Below are 21,039 nucleotides of genomic sequence, written 5' to 3'. Positions count from 1 at the left end.
ACTCTCAGAATTTTCATCACTGAATCAAGTCGATCTTTTTCCTTTACAAAACTGAAATATCCCTGCAGCTGTCAGTTATCTACAACAGCTTCTAAGTCAGTCTGGCTCTAGTTGGGCAGTGCAGAGTGTACTACCCTGGTTTTCTCGAACTACAGTGTTTTTCTTGTTTAGCAACATTTTTTTACTACTTATTTCCGCTATTGTTCGCCAATTTTCACTTGAAATTGAACCTGTCATAACAACTGACTGTAGTTATGTTCTATCTTTAGCAGTAGTCACAGCTGGAACACAGTCACCCTTATCCTCATAAGAGATGATTTGTTTTGTTTGTCTGTTCGAAAACGTAAACCTTATATACCTGGTATGTTAATTTAATTGCAATAAAGTGATCCTCTTAATTAATTTCCTCCATTTACTGGGCGCCCAACGAAGATAGTTGCGTACAGTCGTGAGCACAGCTGTTTACACTGTGACGTCATTACACTTCAACGACCAGAATCCTTCAGTTGGAAATTTTTCTCTCGCAAATTGCGGTAACTGCTTGACTGGGATTAAACAACTGACAACAGTAAAGAAAAGTCGACATTAGTTGGATGGTTGTACAAAGCAGTGTACTGTTTATGAAATACTAGTTTTCACCTTTAAACATGGGTTATTCCAAACGCGCAGAAGTTGTAGGTTGCCCTCATAGCGTCACATGTTTTGTCTGGAGCTAAAGTGACTCTTAGCCAGAGGTCTCTTGCACTTAATAAAACAAAACGTTTGGGTTCTGGCTAGCTTTTGACTTGTCTGGACAGTCTGTGAAAGCGTTTTGCGTTACACAACGAGGCTAACAATCCACATCATAACAGAACTCGGTCTTTATTCCGGAAATAAAAATGTTTTCAGTTGAGACAAACTGTTTACCGAAAATAATGTCGAGATCCATACCTTCCCTAACGGCCATGCTGTGGAACTCAAGATTCGTTCAGTTGGATCATGTATGGTAGGCGCAATTTAGCGATTAATGACTTCGCTGTTATCTTATATTTTCACCCAAGCTTAGAAAAGTGTCAGCAATACCTATACATCTGGTTGCTGACATAAATCGAAAGTTGTTTTGCAGGAGTTTGTTGTCTTCTATTCTCTTATAGACCCAGAGACTTACACAAATGAAAAGAAAAAGGAACTTGATGAAAATGGACCCCAACCAAGGTACTTCTCATACTTGCCAGCGTACTTGAATGAATAAATGAACGAATTCTTTATTTGTTATTGCAAAATATCACACTCAGTAGACGTGAGTTTTTGCAATCAAATCCTTAAAGAAAGCAAGATAGATACAATCCAAAATCTACGTAATTTAAAATCTACGATTTAAAATCTGTGTATAACAAAAAGATGAGAAAAGATACAAAGTTCGTCTATATATAACAATGAGATGAGATAAGACTTCATCGTCGTATTTGATTCCCAGGTATTCAAATGTGATGATGTATCACTATAACTGATGAACACAGTATTTCGCTCGTTTTGTTGTGGGCCGTACGTAAAATAGCTTTATTTGTACTCTTCCTGTAATTCATTCCCCTCTAGCGAGGTAACATATAGCAACTGAGCATCTTCCTATTCTTGAAGTGACTTTTGAGGGCAGACCGTTTGTCTGGTGCTTCACTTCATCTCTATTTTGTTTTGGACCATGTTTTTAGTTTCACTTATGCAAAGCTGTAATATTCATCAATTAATTCCAGCTCCGACAAAAGTAAACTTTGTTCAAAGCAGGCAGTAGTTTGTCGAAAAATATTAAGCCCCAACGGTGTACATTATATGGAGGATATTACACGGTGGCTCGAAGATATGAATTTTATGTTCGAGTGGCAAGAACAATATCTCACGAGTGAGCGAAGCTCACTCGTGAGATATTGTTCTTGCCACGAGAACATAAAATTCATATCTTCGAGCCAACGTGTAATGTTCCTTTTATTATATGGAGAAACCAATTCAACAAAAGCAAAAGGCGGGAATCGTGACTTCATTGAACGATACGACACTCACAAAGGTGACATACGGAAAATACGCCACTCGGGTCCCGGATGAAGTGGCGTATGGAATCTACGAGTGGTTTAGTTCCCAGTAAAACACTCTTCTCCATATAATAAGTACAAATATTGTTAAAGCGTGTTTGAAGGAGGGATATGCACTATATAATGGCCTGGTGATATAAGATCATATATCCATCCAGTTGTGGTTACTTGATTTTAGATTCTTAATGTAGATTCACTAGTGTCATAGTTTTATAGATCTATCTTTCTTTTCTATCTAGCGGCTAACAAAATATAACTAACATGTTGGTGGTTTTCATCGCTGTACAGCTTTCAAAGTTTCCGATGGTGCGTATTCAGTTAAAAAGAATCTATCGATTCATTCCTTTTCTTCAAGACTGCATTCCAAAGCTTTCTGTTCAGGCCATGGCTCCGGTTCCTTTGTTGTCAGCCATTTACCAAAGTTAATTTTTCCCACAGGGTTTCTCAAGTTAATGCTACATCAGAAATCAATCTGCATTTCTCCTTTCGTTTCTCCGTTGTTTTAATAAATAATAGAAACCGGGATAAGCTCCGGCCTGATGGGCCACTTGGCTCGTACGCCGACTTTACCTTACCTTTACCTTAATAAATCACTTTTATTATCCGTTATAGTGTAAATGCACCAGCGAGTGTTAAACAATACTTATTACTCGAGCTCTTTATCTTGATTCACGGTGCTAATTGAAGCACTGTAAAGGAGATTGAATGAGATTGTGACCGTTAAGATGAATTGAATACCAACTTGAACACAAACTGAGAATAAAGGCAATTTTATTATTTAGTAAAGTATATTATTACATGGATCGTATGAACTAGACTCTAATTTCTTTGTTGATGCCAAATAAAAAAGTGATTATTCTTTTCAATGTCTCTTTTCCCAACAAACAGACCTGGCAATGTTTTTTGCTGATACAGTTTTATTTATAGTAAAATTAATTAAGAATATGACAGACTAATAAAAGGGATAAGGAAAAACATCATGAAACAAAGACACACAGACAATTTTACTTTAAACTGAGAACGTCTTAGAAATTCAATAAATCACTGGAGCACAACACATTGCTTTAGAGCGCTCTGTCTTGTTTTCTACAATCTGTACCTGGCTAAATTCGGTGATGTAACACTTTGTCCTCATAGTAGGTAAACATACCACGTGTATCTACAAAGCTAAGTCTAGTTATGGTTCATATTCGAAATATGGCTTAAAACTGATGATTTCCGCCCAAACCCACCAAAAGGCGTTGATCTCACGAATGTGGTCACTCTATCAACAGCTTGATGTCCCGCATCCTTTTTGCTGGTGAGTGGGAAGTTATTTCACAAGTTAGAGCGTCACGTTTTTGCCAAATCCAATTTGAAGTTTTGGCAAGTCCAGTTTGTTTATACTTCACATATTACTCAGCAAATTTAAAGATCTTTCAAGTGCTGGAATGTACGAAAGAGCGTTGATCATGTAAACTCGCACGCCTAACTAATCAGCACGAAATTCTTTCCTACAAATTGTACTCGAACTTATTTACTTATTAGTAGGTAAACGTCAGCATAATTTTATCAATAAGTCGTTGCCAGAGCTATGACTTTTACCCACTGAAGCAATAATTACAGGTAAATAAGTAGTATATTAACCACTGAAACCGTACTTCGACGAGAGCGGATGCAAGGACATGTTCGAATAAACAACTTGAAGGTTTGATGAAGGACGAAAACTGGGTACAACATTATAAAAGTGTGGCAATGGATGCAGTTGAGTGCTAATCTCGCCGGCACAGCAAGGAAAACCAGTCTGGAAGTGACCAAACATAGTGTTCATTTCTTCCCACCGTAAGCTTGCTTCAAAGTCCGGCGCCATTTGTTTTTTCCACTTTGTTCGCCGATTCTGAAACCATGTTTTCACTTGAGTGTCCGTGAGATTAAGGCCCTTTGCCAAACTGTTTCTTTCCGTAATTGTTAAATATTTCTTGTCGTGAAACTTTTCCTCCAAAGACTTTAACTGGCTGCTGGTGAACGCAGTCCGTCTTCTTCGAATCTTGTTGATGTAGAGATTTTCTTGACCCGAGGATCCTGTTTCATCGTCTTCGCTGAGACATTCGGTCACTGACTTCTCTCGCTCTTCTTTCTCCAATGCGCAGATTTCTTTCTTATCTAAAACAAAGAAGCAATTTCCCAGATTTGACGTTAATTGTTTCATTGAGATTCGTTATGAATTATAAGGACTTTGCAAACGAAGATTCATACCTTTCCGGCCTGACTCGTCCTCTCTTGTCGCGTACTGAAGCAAGGGACTCGAGTCTTCATGTTTTGGCTCAGAATTTCCCAATATTGCATCAATGCTAAACGAAGCCATCGACTTGTGATGTTCAGAAGGAGAAGAATGTTAATGATAATAACTTCCCCAGGAGAGTAATAAAATCAACAACCATTCGTACCTGCTAAATATTGTAATACCAACATCCGGACACCATTAATCTCTTTGACAGCCAATTAAGGTTTGTCTGATAACCTTCGCATGTTTCCACTTAAGGAAACAAAGAGCCGGTAAATGTTTAGAGCTAACTGTAAACAGAGAGATATAACTGTTCAATTTGACGGATACCTAATTATATCATCAAATATTTGACTGGGCAAATAAGAGATTATGAAATACGGCGGTGTCCGGTTATTTTGATCACCTGACTCCCGACTGTTTTCTTTTGAATCCTTTTGTCATTGCCCCTTTCCAGAAATATATGTATTAGATAAAACGTTTTCGTTTTAAAAAAGTAAGATTGGAATGCTTGCGTGAGGACCAAACTTAGAGTTATTAGGAGTCTCCTGAAACTTGGTATTAGTTCAAGAAATGTCAAGCTTATTACAGCCGACAATTGCCTAATTATCGTATTTCCTGTCCTAGTGTAGCTAGTTATGTTTCAGACAAAGCTAAGAACAAATAGTACAAAATTCTTGAAATACTACCTTGATCATTTATTTTCTACTCAAATAAGACGTAACTTGATGGTGAAGTTTTTAACCTGTACAGACGGCATGTTCATCCACTTGACACAAACTGTTTTATTAGAATTCAAACCTTTTAGATGATGAATGATTTGAGTTTACAGTGTGAAAATTCCCCCACGAAGAGTTAATTTACAGATGTCCTTATAATGATTAAATATCCAAATTAACTTGCACACGCAGTCCGCGCTTGACATTTTTGTGGTCATTGCAAAATCAAGCAGGTTTTTTGTCTTACAACTGGATGTTATATTTCAATTTTTTCATTATTATTTTTCCTTGAAAGCATGTGAAATATCAGCATCACTGTTATCAAATGTCATTAATTAAGGGCAACCGAGACTTGATATAATCCACAGACTAATACAATGCAAAACAATAACAATAACACATACTCGTGTAAAATAAATTAGCACGGATATAAAAGGCTTTATATGGTTCTATATGAATAGATCCGTGATAGGAAGTGAGAGGAGTTTTCTGTTCCCAACAAGGTGTGCTGACCAGCACTTCTGAAACCAACAAAAGTGAAAAACGAATAAAATTACTTTCGCGTGCAGTTTTGATAAAGCTGCGACAGAAACAGTATTATCTTTCTGACAAAGTAATCCATTCTAACAGTAATCCTAACTTCCTGATCTTTAGTTTTATTGGATCAGGCGCTACCCCGTTCAAGGCTGCCATATACGCTACTGATCTCCATGTTGTCTGCTCATGTAAATCTTTTCTCGGCGGCGCTGGTGTACGGGCAGTCATAAGCCAGTGACACCTGCTTAATACAAGGTCGGTGAGCATGAGTCGCTTTTATAATCTTGTTGTAAGCAGTTTGTCATATGTCTAATCTCGAGCATTTGTTTACAAACGTTTACTGCTCTTAAGTAAGTGGTTTTGCTGATCAGTAATTTAGATAATTAAAGCCGTTCGACCCGCACTGGGAAACGATGGGCATTAGACAGACCCGAAATCCGGCTTTACAGAGAACTACTGGGGTGTCTTTACGCGGCAATTAAACAGGAGCCACATACCAAGATGGCCGGCGTTTGAAGCCGCGTGTCTATCGGGATTTCTAGAAAGAGTCTTCAAATTGTCACTGATCCGGCTTCTTCATCCAATTGGTTCCTGTTCGAGTTTGACGCCATTCTAGAAATATATGGGAAAGAGCAGGACCCGGATGTTGGGTTCGGCCTCGGTTGCATCGAATAATGCATGGAAGGATTTATTTAACTCGGAATTGAACTTTGATTTACATTACTCTCATACTGGTGCTAGTGTTTTTGCTATTTGTACTTCCAGCAGCTCATCACAGTTTCCTTGTCTCCGTCTTTAACGCGAGAATACATTCTCGACATAAGGAGAACTGTTCACATTTTTGTTGGGGAAAGATTGCTATTATTTGCTGTCTCATCAAAATTTATTATTTATTAGCTTTGCATTTTCCGAATCTTTGATCGACATTTCACGATGCTGGAATACTTTGCGTCTTCAGCTGTCGGTTTCAGTCAAGAGTCTTCACAGTAGGCTAGGAAAAGTGCACGATTCCTTAAGGGCACCCGCTCTTCCTGTACTAAGTCAGATTACGATAAGTATTTTACCCGGCAGTAAGACAAGTCTTGTAGTCATCCGGATCTGTCAAGAGTTACTGGCATTACTATTCATTAGATTCTTAAAATATTAATGTCAAATGAAAAATAGCGATTGTATTATGTTAATCCCAGAGGAAACAACAATGAACCTCGACAGGCTACCTAACTGTGCTCAAAATTGATTACAGCACTGAAAGAAACGAGATCAAACACCTTCAAGCTAAGATGATGAGAGTTCCATTTTATTTCATAATTTATCTGCATATTACGATCTTACACCTGCACTGCTTTTTTATGAATCAGCCATAATTAATTTTCATGTCATAAGTAATTTATCAAAATGAGAACAAAAAAACAAGCAGTGAGGAGAAAATGAATCAGTAAATAAAATCCCTGCTGTGTTACAGTTTTTTTTTCGGCATCTTCTGCATCAAAAATAGTTATTCTATTTGGTTGCTAAATTATTATATATTGATACTGTTCGCAGATCGAGTTTTTTGAATGCTGCGGCCTGAGTTAATATTGAGTCATTCAATGTATGGGTTTCTTCATATGACCAGATTATGGAAAGAAAATCACACAAGCCATCTGCCCGTCGCCGCATCAACAGATTGTGTCAAGTTATCAACTCATCAGTTAAAACCGGAATGGCTTGAAATGTTGAGCGTAGCTATTAGCACTCGCACCTTTTAATAACAGTTTATTGTCTTGCTTTTCAGTCGTTTGGAGAAATTGAAAAAGTTCCCAAAAAATCAGTTTGTGCTTTGTCATGTAAATGACTCGAAAAAGATGCTACAAATTGAGCTTGTGTTTTTACATAATCATTCTAGAGAATGAGTTAGTCGTCAGCACCGTGCTGAAAGGAACTTGAATTTATGTTCCCCGCTTTTATTGTGAAGCGAGTCTTATTGACTGATAATTCTACTTGTGGTTGGGAAACCAAACAAGAACAAAAGTCCCATCAGTCGACATCATCAGCACGGTAAAACTTGAAATATGAAATCTACAGTGGACATTGTTCTTCTGCCTTTTTACATTCTTATTGTTATGGCTGGGGTCTTGGGAAATGCTCTATTCATCATCGTGGTAAGGAAACATCGTTCCATGTACACAACTACTAACTTTCTGCTGACAAACGTTGCTGTCTCCGATATTATTTCTCTGGTGTTTTGGGTGCCGGGTATGGTTCTCCGTTTCTTTGAACACCCAAGTGGAAGCCTTGGTAGCTTTCTCTGCAAGTTTGTAACCATGCATCATATTGCCGGGATCTCTTTGCTGGTTTCAGGTTTGACACTCACGCTTATTTCAGCTGAAAGGTACAACGCTCTTCTTCAACCCGTGCATTTGCATTTGAAACTAGAAAAGCAGCGTGTTATCATTGCCATTTGCCTTATTTGGGGATTTGCCATCGCCTTTGTTTTGCCGTTGTTTATTGAACAAAATTATGTGGATGAGGTCCAGGCTTGTCACATGGATTGGAAAAGCAATGCGTCTCGGGTATATTGGGCACTTTTAGCAACAATAGTTGGTATTTCACTTTCTATAATGACTTTCTGCTATTTTCAAATTGTGAAAGCTCTTTATTTCGAGAACATACTCCCACCTAACTGCAGCAGCTCAGAGCAGGATATTAAGGACAAACAAAAGATCATAACAATTTTAATAACAGTTACAGTTCTGTTCTTTGTATGCTTTCTTCCTTTCATAATCGTCTCAGCAATCAATATCTCAACCAAAAGCATACCGTACAAATTGTCATATTTTCTTGTTTACACTAGCTGTTGTGTAAATCCAGTTGTCTGCATATTTCAAAGTGCAAAGTACAGAGCTGGTTTGAAAGATCTGTGGAAGGGAAGGCCTGCTCAGAGACGACAAAGGTCTTTAGAGTCGTAAGTCTCCACTTTGTCGCATTAAACGCGATATAAATGGCTAGAAATGGCTTTTACGTCGTTTACCTGACAAGATTATTTACAGCCCATATCCGTAGGTATGCCAACGGTAGACCTTAAGTGTCACTTTAACGGCCGATGTTGGTGGTTATATGAATATAATCTGGTGTGCTGTTGTTTAACTAAGAGTTGTATGAATGCATGTCAGATATAGGGCCGCTGGTTTGCTCTAAGTCGATTTTAGGTTATTAAGTGTAAACATCTTACTTACATATTCAAAGAATTTCAGTTAATTGTAAAGGAAATCGTTGTTGAACTGATGAGTGAGACATCCATAGAAGTATGTTCGAATTGCCAAAAAAAAAAAAAAAAAAAAAAAAAAATTCAGAGCAAAATGGAAATTTGTGACAGAACATATGGCTATTGTCGTACACGGTGTGCATCGAGTGGCACACGTTCAAATCGATCGTGTTCCTGAAGATTTCAGTTGATTTTATTCAGTTGCGTATGTTTGCTCTATTTAGATAAATTAGCTGTCATGTGACTTAGGTTTTAACAGGCACTCAAAATGACAATTTTATTTATTCGCTAAAATGAAAACACAGAATGATTAAAAATAATTGAATAAACTGTTTAAATACGTGGGGTCTCAAACTTTTTCAGAAGATTAAAAGACTTTTCATAATATAACGGGAATCTGGTTGTTATCTCTAAGTGACAAAGTTCGCGTTCTTTACTACTGAATGACTGAAAAGTCACGGATTTCTCGCCAAGTTTCACAAACTTTAAGGTTCTTAATACGATTTAGCATTGATAATTGACTAAGACTGGACAAGGTAAGGTCCGAGCGTTTCTTAATTTGCTGGTGCAAAACTGTAAAAAAAAACGAACTTTAAGACAACTAATAATTGATATTGGAGAATGAAAAGTGAAAGAAAGTAAAAGGGGGCAAATAGCAAAAATAACGCGGGTGCAGATTTCGCAGTTTGCTCAACTTCTTCAATTTCTTCTTGAGTCAAAACTTGATATGTTAGTAAATGGCACCAAACAGGTATTATTTGATCTCTTATTCTTAATTTTCATCCTTAGCTTTACGACGCGCCCCTTTGAGCTGATTTGGTGCTTAAATTCATAATGTCTACTGGCAGACATTTTCTTAATTTTCAAAAGTAACTTTCAAAATGCGTCAATTTGATTAGTGAATGGTGTTCTCAAACCTTGTAAAATGTAATAGTAATCGTGCATCGTTTACACCTAAATCAACGATAAAAAGTGGTTTAGAAACTGGCCACCAGTAAATCGATATACAAAGCTTGAACATTCTTTCTCAGTGTTAGCTTGGCAAGAAAATAATACCACATGAGGTAAAGAAAACATATTTGACCTCGGTGGGATTTGAATTAACGACCTCCGGAATTTTCCGTTTTTCCACCGACTGATGCCAAAGGACACGTTGCGAGTAGAATAGATGCGACAACAAAGGAACAAGGGAAACGGAAGGAAAGACAGGGTTACCATTGTACTTGGGTTATTTCTACACAGTTTTTGGTATGAGATAGGAAGCAATCCTAGGTAGACAGCCGGTCTACAGACCTACAACAGTAGACCTGTTTGGCGGGGTCCTTTTAGTCTTTCAAATTTTTAAGTGCTGACGTGGATGCTCAGGCCCAGATCTCCGGGTGCTCCCTTACGATTTGTTACCCCTGACAATGATAAATCAAAGCATGCCCTTGATACAATTTCTATTAAAGCAACTTATACTTGAAGAATTAGCAAGGAATTAGTCTAAAATTTGATAACAGGAAGAGGCCTAGCCAAATGAATTGCTCAATCAATAAAGGTGACGGTTGTGAAAGAACTTCCCAGGGAACTGACTAATCGCGGTTCTCGATTATGTAGAGGGCACAATGCTGAAGAAACTGCCGTAGCGTTGCTCCCAGGGTTGACTGAATCAAAAATGAATCGATTACATTTTGGCCGTAACAAAATTTACTGCGAGACGCTCTCATTTTGCGCCATGCTTAGATCTGAAAGGTATGCTAGGGTATTTTGTATCGCCAAAATTACGGCACAAGCTGCACGAAACATTTCCTAGTGTGAATGCATCCTACTATTGCACTGGTCAGCAACCATCACGACAAAAATAGGAAACAATGAATGTGAAAAAAGCGCATGATATGAGACAAGAATGAAGTTTATTTACACCACTGCATTGATTTATTTTGTAATTATACTGGGAAAATTTATAAAACCACTAAAAATGAGATTGGACGCCAGAACTGAAATCTTATAGGAGACAATCCACTGCGAATGTAAAAGGAATGAATGTTAAAGGTAATCACTGCGTGAATATACCAAGAAGAAATAATTATCAATCCCTTTCTCCTGGTGTATATGATTCTCGGTTGTTCTCAGAGACAACTGTCATTTCTATTTGATCCTCGTCGTGACGGTCTAAGCAGACGCTGCTACACCTTCTAATTTCCAATTTAAAGTGGCTCGACCTCTTGGTTCTCTCGCTGGCGGGCAAAAGACCAACATTCGACAGCATCCCGGCAAAGAAAACAACCAGACCCACTTAGGAATGTGAAAAGAGTTCAGCCAAATTTGTTTTTTATTATTATTTTACTCAAATCAAGAGTATTTTGTCGCTATTTGTAGATATAAGCTATCAATGACAAAAAGGGGGAGACGCTACCTCGCCTAGAGATCCAGATTGGAGTTCAGGATTCTTCATGCAACATTGCCGTTACTTCCACGAGCCAGGCACACTACAAACCATTCATTGAATTCATTTATTTCTTCATTTACATTGACAGAATAAAAAAACTAAATACATATTATTATTATTATTATTATTATTATTATTATTATTTATGCAATAAATAAGTATTAGGTAGGTTTAATTCATGGAAGTATTCCTATTTGCAATGACGACAATTTATGTATGAGTCGTAGTTGATGAAAAAGTAAGAGTGAATGAAATCGATTTTCTCAGTAAAATATTGCGCTAGGTTACATCAATCGCTCATCAGCTATATATAGTATAATAACTAGCAATAAAGACGGAGTGTGTAGTAAATCGAGAAGATATAGATAAACATAGATCGACACAACTAACAAAACTGAAGTTTCATGACGAAATCAGTGGTGACTTTTGTGAGATTCATTCTTTACAAGTGTATGTTACTGTTCTTGAAATATACAATCTTTAGTTAGTGAGGTTGTAATGTTGTCAACATGTTTACATACATTCTTACCCGAGTGTTAAGCTTCATGGTCCAATTATCAAAGCGTCCCAAAACATGCTCAGACTGAGTTCGTAAGGCTTACGCTAAATATGGTAAATATTCAGTAAAATCTATATATTGTTGATGAATAATATGGCGAAAAATCTTAGAAATGGATCCGTAAAGTTTAACTATTCCGCTTAAATCCTCGATTGTGAGAATAGTTCTTTGCAATGGTCAGTTAAATTTTAATCTTACGTTGTGGGCACAAAGCTCATTCAAGAAAATGGTACTCAAGGAAAAAGAATTAATTAAACCACGAATTTGCGAATTTGGCTCCAACAATCGTGCATCCTGTTATAAACAAATTGAGCATTCTTTGATCTTCCTGGGTGGGGTTTTTTTGTCTGTCATTAAAAATTCGTGACGCTATCCTGGGCGGAATATATCCTAACTCTATCCATGTGTTGCCATAAAGTAAATATTCCAAATTAACCTAATACTCGGGGTTTATCCAGGCAGTCTAGTCAACATTCCGATTTCTGTATTTATTAAGTTTGACTTCCATTATACGTAGTTTTCTTTACTTTGTAGCATGAATAAATATGTATTTATTGTTCGCTAATCGTTGTCGCGATTCAGCTTGAATCTGTTGAATAAGCCCCAAACTGTCTAGACAAATATGCCCAAATTCACGAATAGTTTGCCAAGAAACAATCTCCGAGTCCCAGTATCATCTGCTATCATTAGTGTGACATTACCTTAGGATTTTCCAAATATTGACACCGAAGTGACAAAAGTATAGAATTCAACCACTGAAGCCACAGGTTGCCGAAAATGGTTGTAAGTTTGCGTAAACAACTTGGAGGTTTGACGAAGGATACAAGCTCCGTACCATTTTATAGTTTTGTATCTGTAAAACAGGGTGAAGATGAGTTGTTAGTTCTCGTCCGCAGCAAGGAACACCCGTCTGGATGTGACTAAACACAGCGCTCATTTCCTCCAACCGCAAGTTCGCTTCAAAGTCGGGCGCCGTTTGTTTTTTCCATTTTGTCCGCCGGTTCTGAAACCATGTTTTAATTTGAGTGTCAGAAAGGCGAAGGCTCTTGGCCAAGTTGTTTCTTTCAGTGATTGTTAAATATTTCTTATCATGAAACATTTCTTCCAGAGACTGTAACTGAGTGCTTGTGAAAGCGGTTCGCCTCCTGCGAGTCTTGTTGAAGTGAATATCATCACGGCTTGTTGAGCAGCCACTTCTGTCTACTTTTCCATGAACGAACTCCACTTTTTCTACGTTTACAGGAAAAAAAAAAAGAAATTCGATTAACAATGTTAAAATGACTTTGGAAGACTTCTAAAACACCATTTTGATGGCGTTAAGATAAAACAACAAACAAACAATACAATCGTTTCCTTTGCCAGAAATGGATGGCGTGCCACGAACCTGTCTCCAAAGTGTCTGCTTGTGACTCATCAGGCACACTGTGTTTACCAGAAGGTGTTGTGTTGTCTTGTTTTGGAGCCGAGTTTCCCAAGATTGCGCTTATAGTAAACGATGCCATGAAGCTGTGATCTGCAGAAGGAAAGTGAATTGAGACGTCCTCATGACAGGCCTAGCTGCTAAATGTTATGATGCTTGCATCCGGACTCTATTAATCGCTTTGACAGCCAATTAAGGTAATATTTAAATGACCGCAGGACGCTCCACTTCAAGGACAAAAGAGCGGTAAACGTTTGAAACTTTATATCAAGGAAAGGATAAGGGTTTTGTCACTTTTGGCAAAATGTTAATTAGATCATGAAATTTTTGACTGGCTTTAAGCACTGCATGCTATGCCAAATACATAGAAAGGCGATCATTGAGCTAAAAATATCTCGTGGAGCAAAATTCTTTGCAATCCTTATCATTTAACGGCAACCGTGTAATCCAGCTTCCAAAAAGTTACTGAAGTACAAGAGCCTTGTACTTCAATCAGTCAGAACAGTTCCCTGAAAATGTTATAATGAGTTTGACGTTTTGTGTGAATTCATTTTGTTTTCCAAATTTAAACTTCGAAGTCTTGGCAATAAAGAGAGTTTCAATGTGAATTAGTTCGATGTCGTGTAAAGCCGCTGGTAAAAATCAGTCAATGTGACGATTGCTTTTTGGTTTATCATTTACTGAAGAGTTATTGAAGTGTTCCTGTATTGATTGGATTAACTAATTCAAACGTTTCACAAGCCTCCCGAAGGAGGGGCGCACTCCCCAAAGTTTTTGGTGGGGGTGTAGGGCCCAAACCTTGAAACCTGTCCCTAGTACCCTATTTCAGTCCAAAATTTGTGATTTTCCATAATCTATCTCAGACCCGAGCGAAAAATCGATACTCCATTTCAGACCTCTAGGATTAGTACACGGCTCTAATACATGCATGACCGCAGCTAACCAGAATTGGCTTCCATTTGCCTAAACATTTGAGAAGGTCTACAAATTTACCCATGTTGATGCGGAAAAAATAGTTCCTTGTAAACAAAATACTCAGTGCCAACCAGAGTAAAAAATATAACCTATTACAGACCAAAATAGTTAAATCGAAATCTCCACCCCTTTTCAGATCAAAATCGTTAAAAAGCCATATCGTTGGGGCGGCACATACCATATGAATGGTTTTATTTACATTAATGTTTTATAAGTCATCCATCGCGTATTTTTAATATGAATGTAATTAGTCATTTTGAATTTATTCCATTCCCATTTTCCTCGATGTAAATTAATTCTGAAAAACTCATTTGGGAGAATTAATAAAATGTCTTGTAAATATTGTAATATCGCCGATATAAGGGAGTACATCCCCCCCCCCCCCCCCCCGCCGGGCGCAAGGCCCACGCCACGTTTCGCAATTGTTTCCATTTAAAAAGCACGCTTTCGTTTATAATGAGCAGAAGGAAGTTTCTGGAAATCATCTACCACACAGAACTGTTGAAATATTTCCAGCTTACTGCACCGACCTTTCCCTGCAAAGGGTTAATTTCAAGAAGTAGTAATATACAGACGTGGCAAACAAGCCTGAAATATCGTGAGGGCAGGTTACAACGCCAAGACACATCAAAAATAACTTTCCTCTCTCGTATTAAAACGACCAATAAGAAAATTAAAGTTTTAACATACATGCTTAGCGCTAAGTGAGTCAATATTCGCGGACAAAAAAAATGTATTAACCTGAAGCAAATACAGCAATTCTAGCTTGCCCAAAAAATAAAAGAAACATCTGGTCAAATGTGAATTACCCAATTTACTCGATTCCCGAGTCCGTTGTGTGAGTCAAATATATATTTTTAATAGAGCAATTTCACGTCGCGTGCCGTTCGCCTTGGCTCGACACTAAGATTATTCTTAACCTCCTAGTACTCTGTTTTATTATATAGATTATCCCCATTATCCGAATTTCCTGAAGTCAACATAAATTCATAACATTCATTGTTTTTTTTTCTTCCAAGCAGTTTTCTAGAATACGTGGAGCGAGTGGGATGTCAGCACGTTTTCTCAGCATAGTCGGTTTCCGCAAAAGACATTTGTTAATCTCCTAAGCTGTTGAAAAGTGCCTGGATATTCAGCTTGAGTATTTGTTTACAATAGTTGGTTACTCTGATCAAGTGGTTTTATCAAAAGGTTATTAGAGCATTTAACGGTGGAAAACGATAGTTATTAGTCTGGTAATCATCAGCTGCGGAGCAAGGAGCTGTGCGTCAAATCAGAGGACCCAAAGGTACCGTGGGCGTCCACTGCCAGCGTGTGCAGCTTTATTTTGCGCCCACAGGACCCACAGTAAATCCACTCAGACGGCAAAGGAAAAGGAAAATTACAAAGAATTGAGGCGTTACAGACATCATTTGGTGTTTGCATGGAAAACAGTTGACAGTTATGCCCGGCCATAGAGCATGACCTCAGATCAGTAAATATTTCTCTTTTTGTTTTAATTTCAGAAGCTGTGAGTTAAGAGTCTGTAGAGCTAGGAACTGTTTCTTGTCAATCACTGCTGCATTCCAATATCATATAATTGAATGTCTTGCTTTGTAATAACCATTTACTCTTATCCATCATCAGATATCTTTTCAAGGTTCGTTATACATCATGGCTGAATATTTTTTGTTTAATGTCCCGACACAATGCAAATACCACTGTTTAGTACTGTTTTTTTGATACGTTATTTGATTCGCAAACTTTTCAAAGTTCTGAGTCGACAGTTTTGGGTCAATTTTTTATCTGTCACTGAAAGCAAAGTGCATGGTTTCTCATAGCTGCTGCGCTACATGAAAAATAACTTTAGACATGGATAACGAGATAAAGGACAAAAAGAAAATAAAAAAGTAATCTTTAAACAAACTTTTGAAGCAGCGAATGAATGAACGAACGAACGAATGAATCAATGAAAGAATTAATGAATGAACAGATGGATTACTAAACAACAATACATTATAATGCAAAACACATAATACGTTACTTTATTGCTAGTAATTAAGTAATAAAGACTGTTGTTGTTGGTGTTAATTAAAGGCAATACATCGGTTACTTTCTACGAACGCTACAAATATATAAGTAAGATTAGGGACAATGTTTACAAAAAAAAGATAAAATAAATGTAAGTATGGTGTCCTGACCTTATGAGAAATGTATCAAGGACGCAAGGCTTGAAAAACAATGACAGTTTTTTGCCATTTCAAAATAGGTTATTGATATTGGCTAGCTAAATCATAACTTCGAGAAGTTGATGTAAATTGGGGTAGACCGCATTTGTAAATGAATGAATGTGTGAACGGCTAGAGAGAAAAAATATAAATCATATTTACCTATTTGTTGTGAAAGTGACATTTTGTACTTTTGGTTTTCTTATTTATTTTTCCTTTGTAAAAAGAAGGTAACATTCAAATATGACATTTCTTCTCTAAAGAAAATGATATTGCTCTTTAATTTGCCCAGTCAGAACAACGGATCATTTGTCTCTGTTACGTTTGGATTGCTATGATTGTAAGTTAGTTTGCCAACTTTCTTGTTTTCTACAGTCCAAGTTAAATGATTTGACATAAATTAATGCGAAGATTTTCAGTCTCTACAAATTAGCATATAATTCACTTGAAGAACTTGTGGACCTTGCTAATTTGTAGAGACTGTAGAGTATAGAAATCAAATCTTCGCATTAATTTACTCACTTTGCCTTGAGAATGGTGTAACGATGACGCCGAAACGTCGGCTATTAACTTTAATATTCGCTTGCTTATGTTTTAATACAATTTTTATTGTAAATAGTTTTGTGCAGTAAATAATTATCGTGTAAAGTTTTAGTGAAGAATTTAACTTAAGGAACAACAGAATTCTGTATTTTTTTTTTACCAGAAACATTTAAGATTCAAGTTTATATGAAAAAGTACTCAATAAAGTTTGTTATTATTATTATTATTATTGTTGTTGTTGTTGTTGTTGTGGTTGTTGTTATTATTATTATTATTATTATTATTATTATCATTATCATCAGGGACCAAGGCTGAACCGCCTGATATTTCTTTTAGCTAATTTCCGGCTTCTTCATCCCCATCCAAATTAAATAAAATTGTTTAAGAGCCCAACAGACAGGGACGACAGATCGAGTAGAGTACGAATTTCAGGTTTCAATTCAGTGATGTTCACAAAGTCGTTCCCACTTGATGTCGGGTTGAAAATTAAAACGGTCGCTAGCTACAAGATTGCTTTAAAACGTGATAATCACGAACAATCGCTTTAGAAGTCGACGGGCGTTGTCGTATTGCAACCTCGAGACCATTATTTTTTTTCTTTGGACTTTTAATTTGATCCATTAAAGACAAGAAGCAAATATGCTTCTTGCGTGCAAAACTGAGGGCAGAGACACATGGGAAATTGATCTCATTAACAAAATTCTAACCACTTTATCAACAAATGTTTACCAACCGTTTCTTTTATTAATTGGTTTAAATCCCATGCCTGTTAGATCGTTTGCCAAAACGAAACAGAATATCCGGAGGGCATGTGACCCCAATGATAAGCATGATGTAAAGATACTATTCTGATAAATAAAGACAGTTTCATACACAGCTATCCCGCGATGAAAAAAAGTATAAATATCAAACTGTGAAATTCATGACATTACGCGCCACAATTCATCCGTTTCTTTGTTCATTCGAGTTCGTTCGTCCATCCACCCATCCTTCCATACGTCCATTCATTCATTCATTCATTCATTCATTCGTTCATTCGTTCGTTCGTTCGTTCGTCGTTTAGTCGATCAGTCGCTTAGTCTTTCGTTCTTATCTTCAATTTGTTTTATTTTAATATTTTCTTATTTTCTTATTTTCTTATTTTCGTATTTTCGTATTTTCGTATTTTCTCATTTTCGTATTTTATTTTCTTATTTTCTTGTTTTCTTATTTTCTTATTTTCTCACTTTCTTATTTTACTTGCAGGACTGTTCACTCGATGTGATTCCCATTATTATTACCCTGACAAAATTCGCAATTAGCCAATTAGAAGCGGTGTCTTACTGTCCTGATATCCTGCAATATCAAGTCTCTGACCTGATGTGGCCGGATTTGGGGTCGAACGAATCTGGGCACGGTAAATACCTAATCCTACCTTTTTTGGTTAACTTCGCAGACGTTTGATCTCGCCATGAATGACTTGACCGCATCTCCCCAACATAAAAACTATACCTCGAACTGGTATACGCCTGATCGATCAGGGTCGAATTTGAAGAGTAGTGGTGATACTTCAAAGAAAAACTCATTATACCCAAACTTTCCCCTCGAATTCTTGCAAAATATCAACATTTGGAAAAGCAGGGTATACTTTATACCTACAAAGGGCCCAGTTTTGACGCCAAAATATCGTATACTCGATTCAAAATCCCACTGCATAGCGTATACCCAAAAACCCTGCAACTGAATCCTGCCTGATAGAAGCCGAATCGTACCGAAACGGTACCATTGGGAATAAGAATTGATCGCCGATAGAAATTCATAATACATGTAATTTAGTTATGGGTTTGGTGTTGATTGTCAAGAATTGACTTCATGGAGTGTGTTTTGCCAAGGACAAGTACAAAGGATGGCAAAGTATCAGGTCAATTTCGATCGGTTTTTGGCTGTAATGTTTCTTCATATCATAAAAAATAATTCGTTTGTTTTGCATGAAAATAGATATATGAAATGTTTGTAGGAGAAGCAAAAGCAAAAAGGAACTAAGCGATGTCCTGTCAACTTGTTAGCTGGGTAACACACGCAATATTAAAAATTATCAAATGTCTCTCTTTAAACAACTGAGTAGTTTATAATCAAAAGTTGGTACTTGAACTATTAAATATCGCAAATGCTGGGACACAATTTTCGGGAACACCTTATGACTAAGCGACCAGATGAGACTAAGGTGTAAAATTCATTCTGAAATCTCTTTTGAGCTGACAAGGGTTGACGGACACAACCTTGGTCAATTCTAAACTCAATTAAACTGCTTTCCGCTTTTGGCTTCCGGTTGTTTATTTGATGGCTTCTCCATCTTAACACACTGAATCAGAAGCACAGATGGACTGTATATATTATCTGGCACAAATTATGGCATCACCAGACTTACAGCTTACCTGCATGCTGCAGTCTTATGACCATACTCATGACTCATATCACAATATGGGACTGTCAAATCAGAAAAATGCACAGCATGACTTTAAATACCTCATAAAAAACTAATAGGTCTTTAAATATTTTCATACTCCAAATTAAATGTGGAGGATTGACCACTGAAAGAGACAAATTGAATCACACATTCGATGCATTTTTGAAATCTAAGTTTCTTTCTTAGAACTTAGTCATGCGATAAACTGTGAGTCAGTGATCGGTCTCTAAACTGCGAGGTGCAAAATAAGGGTACAAAGACATATTTGAATAGACGACTTGAAGGTTTGAAGATGGGCAAAATCGTGGTACCAAATTACACCAGGGAGATTGCCATGGAGCACTGCAGTCTTGCAGGGTTTGTCCCCGATGTAGGCTTTCCACAAAGTCCGGCGACATTTGCTTTTTCCACTTTGTCCTTCGGTTCTGAAACCATGTTTTGACTTGTGTGTCGGTGAGGCCGAGGTCATTCGCCAAGCAAGTTCTTTCGGAAACTGTTAAGTATTTCTTGCCGCGAAACTTCTGTTCCAGAGATTTAAGCTGACCACTTGTAAAGGCGGTGCGCCTTCTGCGGATTTTGTTGTGTTCGGAGTTATATTTGTTATAAATGGCCGAACTTGCTGTGTTCGAGAGCTCTTCTCTTCTCAAAACAGGACTCAGCAGCTCATTCGCTACCTCTCCTTCACAAAACCTTGTGATTTCCTTTTCTGCGATTAAAAAAGAGAGGGGAAAGTAAGAACCACAGTTGTTATTTCATTTCACGACTTTTTAAACCCTTACGTTGTTTTCTACCAGATGCCATTATTATGAAATAGAAAGCGCAGATCGCTTTCCAGTCCTACTTTGAAATATTCAACCGACTGACCTTGTTCAGAGAAAGAAGAGACAATCATTTTTTGAGATTCTGCAGAGGAAATGAGATCGGCGTTTGTATTATTCGGATAAGTATCCGCAAGAATTGCATTTATGCCAAAGGAGGCAGCCATGACAGATGATTGCATGCACAGGCCTGCCAACTCACTCCTTGGCTCTGATACTTTGATAGCTGGTCAATATTATTTGTTTAACTTCGGCCCTCAATTAGATTATTTGCCAGCCAGTTAAGATAAAACCGCTAATTACTCTCCGTTTGACAGCAATAAAAGAACCGACATAAATCAGGTGAAGGCTGAACAATTGCTAATTGGATCATGAAGAAGACCATCAAGAAAATTCCCTTTTCTTTGAAGGTGATCTTCTCGATCACTAAAAACCTTTTTGCTTTCAACAAAGAGAATTCAGTTGATTTTACTAGGAAGACTAAATCTCCTGTAAAGTCATTTTCGACTTCGCAGAGGAACTTCAATCAAGAAAATCGTAATTTAAAATTTAACACCATTGTGAAATGTGAATGGAATGAGGATTGAGCTGGAAAAGTAATTGATTGTTAAGACTCGACAAAATATAGCTTCCCAGTAAAATAAAAAAAGGAACCCTATTACTGAACTATCAGAAATTCCATCATCCATTCATAATATCTGCTGTTACGTAGTCATTTTAGAAATCTGCAAGCCGCTGACAGATGAAAACAATGTGCCTTGTTTTAAATGATAGCTGCAAAATGTCGCAGTCGTCCGACCCCAGCTACAATAAT

General features: G+C 37.3%; 4 protein-coding genes and 2 long non-coding RNA genes across 7 annotated transcripts; 3 read left to right on the top strand and 3 right to left on the bottom strand.

Moving 5' to 3' along the window:
• The first annotated feature begins 540 nt into the window (after positions 1-540).
• Positions 541-3,120, top strand: LOC149101566 (uncharacterized). The gene is made up of 2 exons (XR_016202837.1): positions 541-985; positions 1,134-3,120. It is a non-coding gene; the product is annotated as an uncharacterized LOC149101566 (long non-coding RNA).
• LOC110057804 (homeobox protein HMX2-like) lies at positions 2,818-4,661 on the bottom strand. Of its 2 annotated transcripts, XM_020764401.2 has the most exons (3): positions 4,490-4,661; positions 4,299-4,410; positions 2,818-4,205 (listed from the first exon to the last, which is right to left on the bottom strand). In XM_020764401.2, the coding sequence occupies exons 2-3, from the start codon at positions 4,405-4,407 to the stop codon at positions 3,685-3,687; spliced, it is 630 nt and encodes a 209-aa protein (XP_020620060.1). In that variant the 5' UTR covers positions 4,408-4,410; positions 4,490-4,661; the 3' UTR covers positions 2,818-3,684. The 2 variants fall into 2 exon arrangements, with proteins under 2 accessions (XP_020620060.1, XP_020620059.1); XM_020764400.2 differs by lacking the exon at positions 4,490-4,661 and having other exon boundaries at positions 4,299-4,483.
• A 437-nt stretch (positions 4,662-5,098) lies between these two features.
• LOC149101565 (uncharacterized) lies at positions 5,099-16,583 on the top strand. The gene is made up of 2 exons (XR_016202836.1): positions 5,099-5,837; positions 15,234-16,583. It is a non-coding gene; the product is annotated as an uncharacterized LOC149101565 (long non-coding RNA).
• Positions 5,827-8,877, top strand: LOC110057801 (RYamide receptor-like). Its single transcript, XM_020764396.2, has one exon. The coding sequence runs from the start codon at positions 7,634-7,636 to the stop codon at positions 8,528-8,530; it is 897 nt and encodes a 298-aa protein (XP_020620055.1). The 5' UTR covers positions 5,827-7,633; the 3' UTR covers positions 8,531-8,877.
• Positions 12,334-13,375, bottom strand: LOC110057802 (uncharacterized). Its single transcript, XM_020764397.2, has 2 exons — positions 13,201-13,375; positions 12,334-13,046 (listed from the first exon to the last, which is right to left on the bottom strand). Exons 1-2 carry the CDS (start codon positions 13,316-13,318, stop codon positions 12,565-12,567), a joined length of 600 nt encoding a protein of 199 aa, XP_020620056.1. The 5' UTR covers positions 13,319-13,375; the 3' UTR covers positions 12,334-12,564.
• A 2,673-nt stretch (positions 16,584-19,256) lies between the features above and the next one.
• On the bottom strand, positions 19,257-20,555 carry LOC110057786 (homeobox protein ceh-19-like). The gene is made up of 2 exons (XM_020764380.2): positions 20,272-20,555; positions 19,257-20,113 (listed from the first exon to the last, which is right to left on the bottom strand). Exons 1-2 carry the CDS (start codon positions 20,405-20,407, stop codon positions 19,620-19,622), a joined length of 630 nt encoding a protein of 209 aa, XP_020620039.1. The 5' UTR covers positions 20,408-20,555; the 3' UTR covers positions 19,257-19,619.
• Between the last annotated feature and the right edge of the window lie 484 nt (positions 20,556-21,039).

The sequence above is a fragment of the Orbicella faveolata genome, unplaced genomic scaffold (genome assembly GCF_042242905.1).
Source record: "Orbicella faveolata isolate gen_17 unplaced genomic scaffold, um_ofav_v1 contig_37, whole genome shotgun sequence".
NCBI lineage: Eukaryota > Metazoa > Cnidaria > Anthozoa > Scleractinia > Merulinidae > Orbicella > Orbicella faveolata.
The sequence above is the reverse complement of the archived record's forward strand: the minus strand, read 5'-3'. Positions and strand labels throughout refer to the sequence as shown.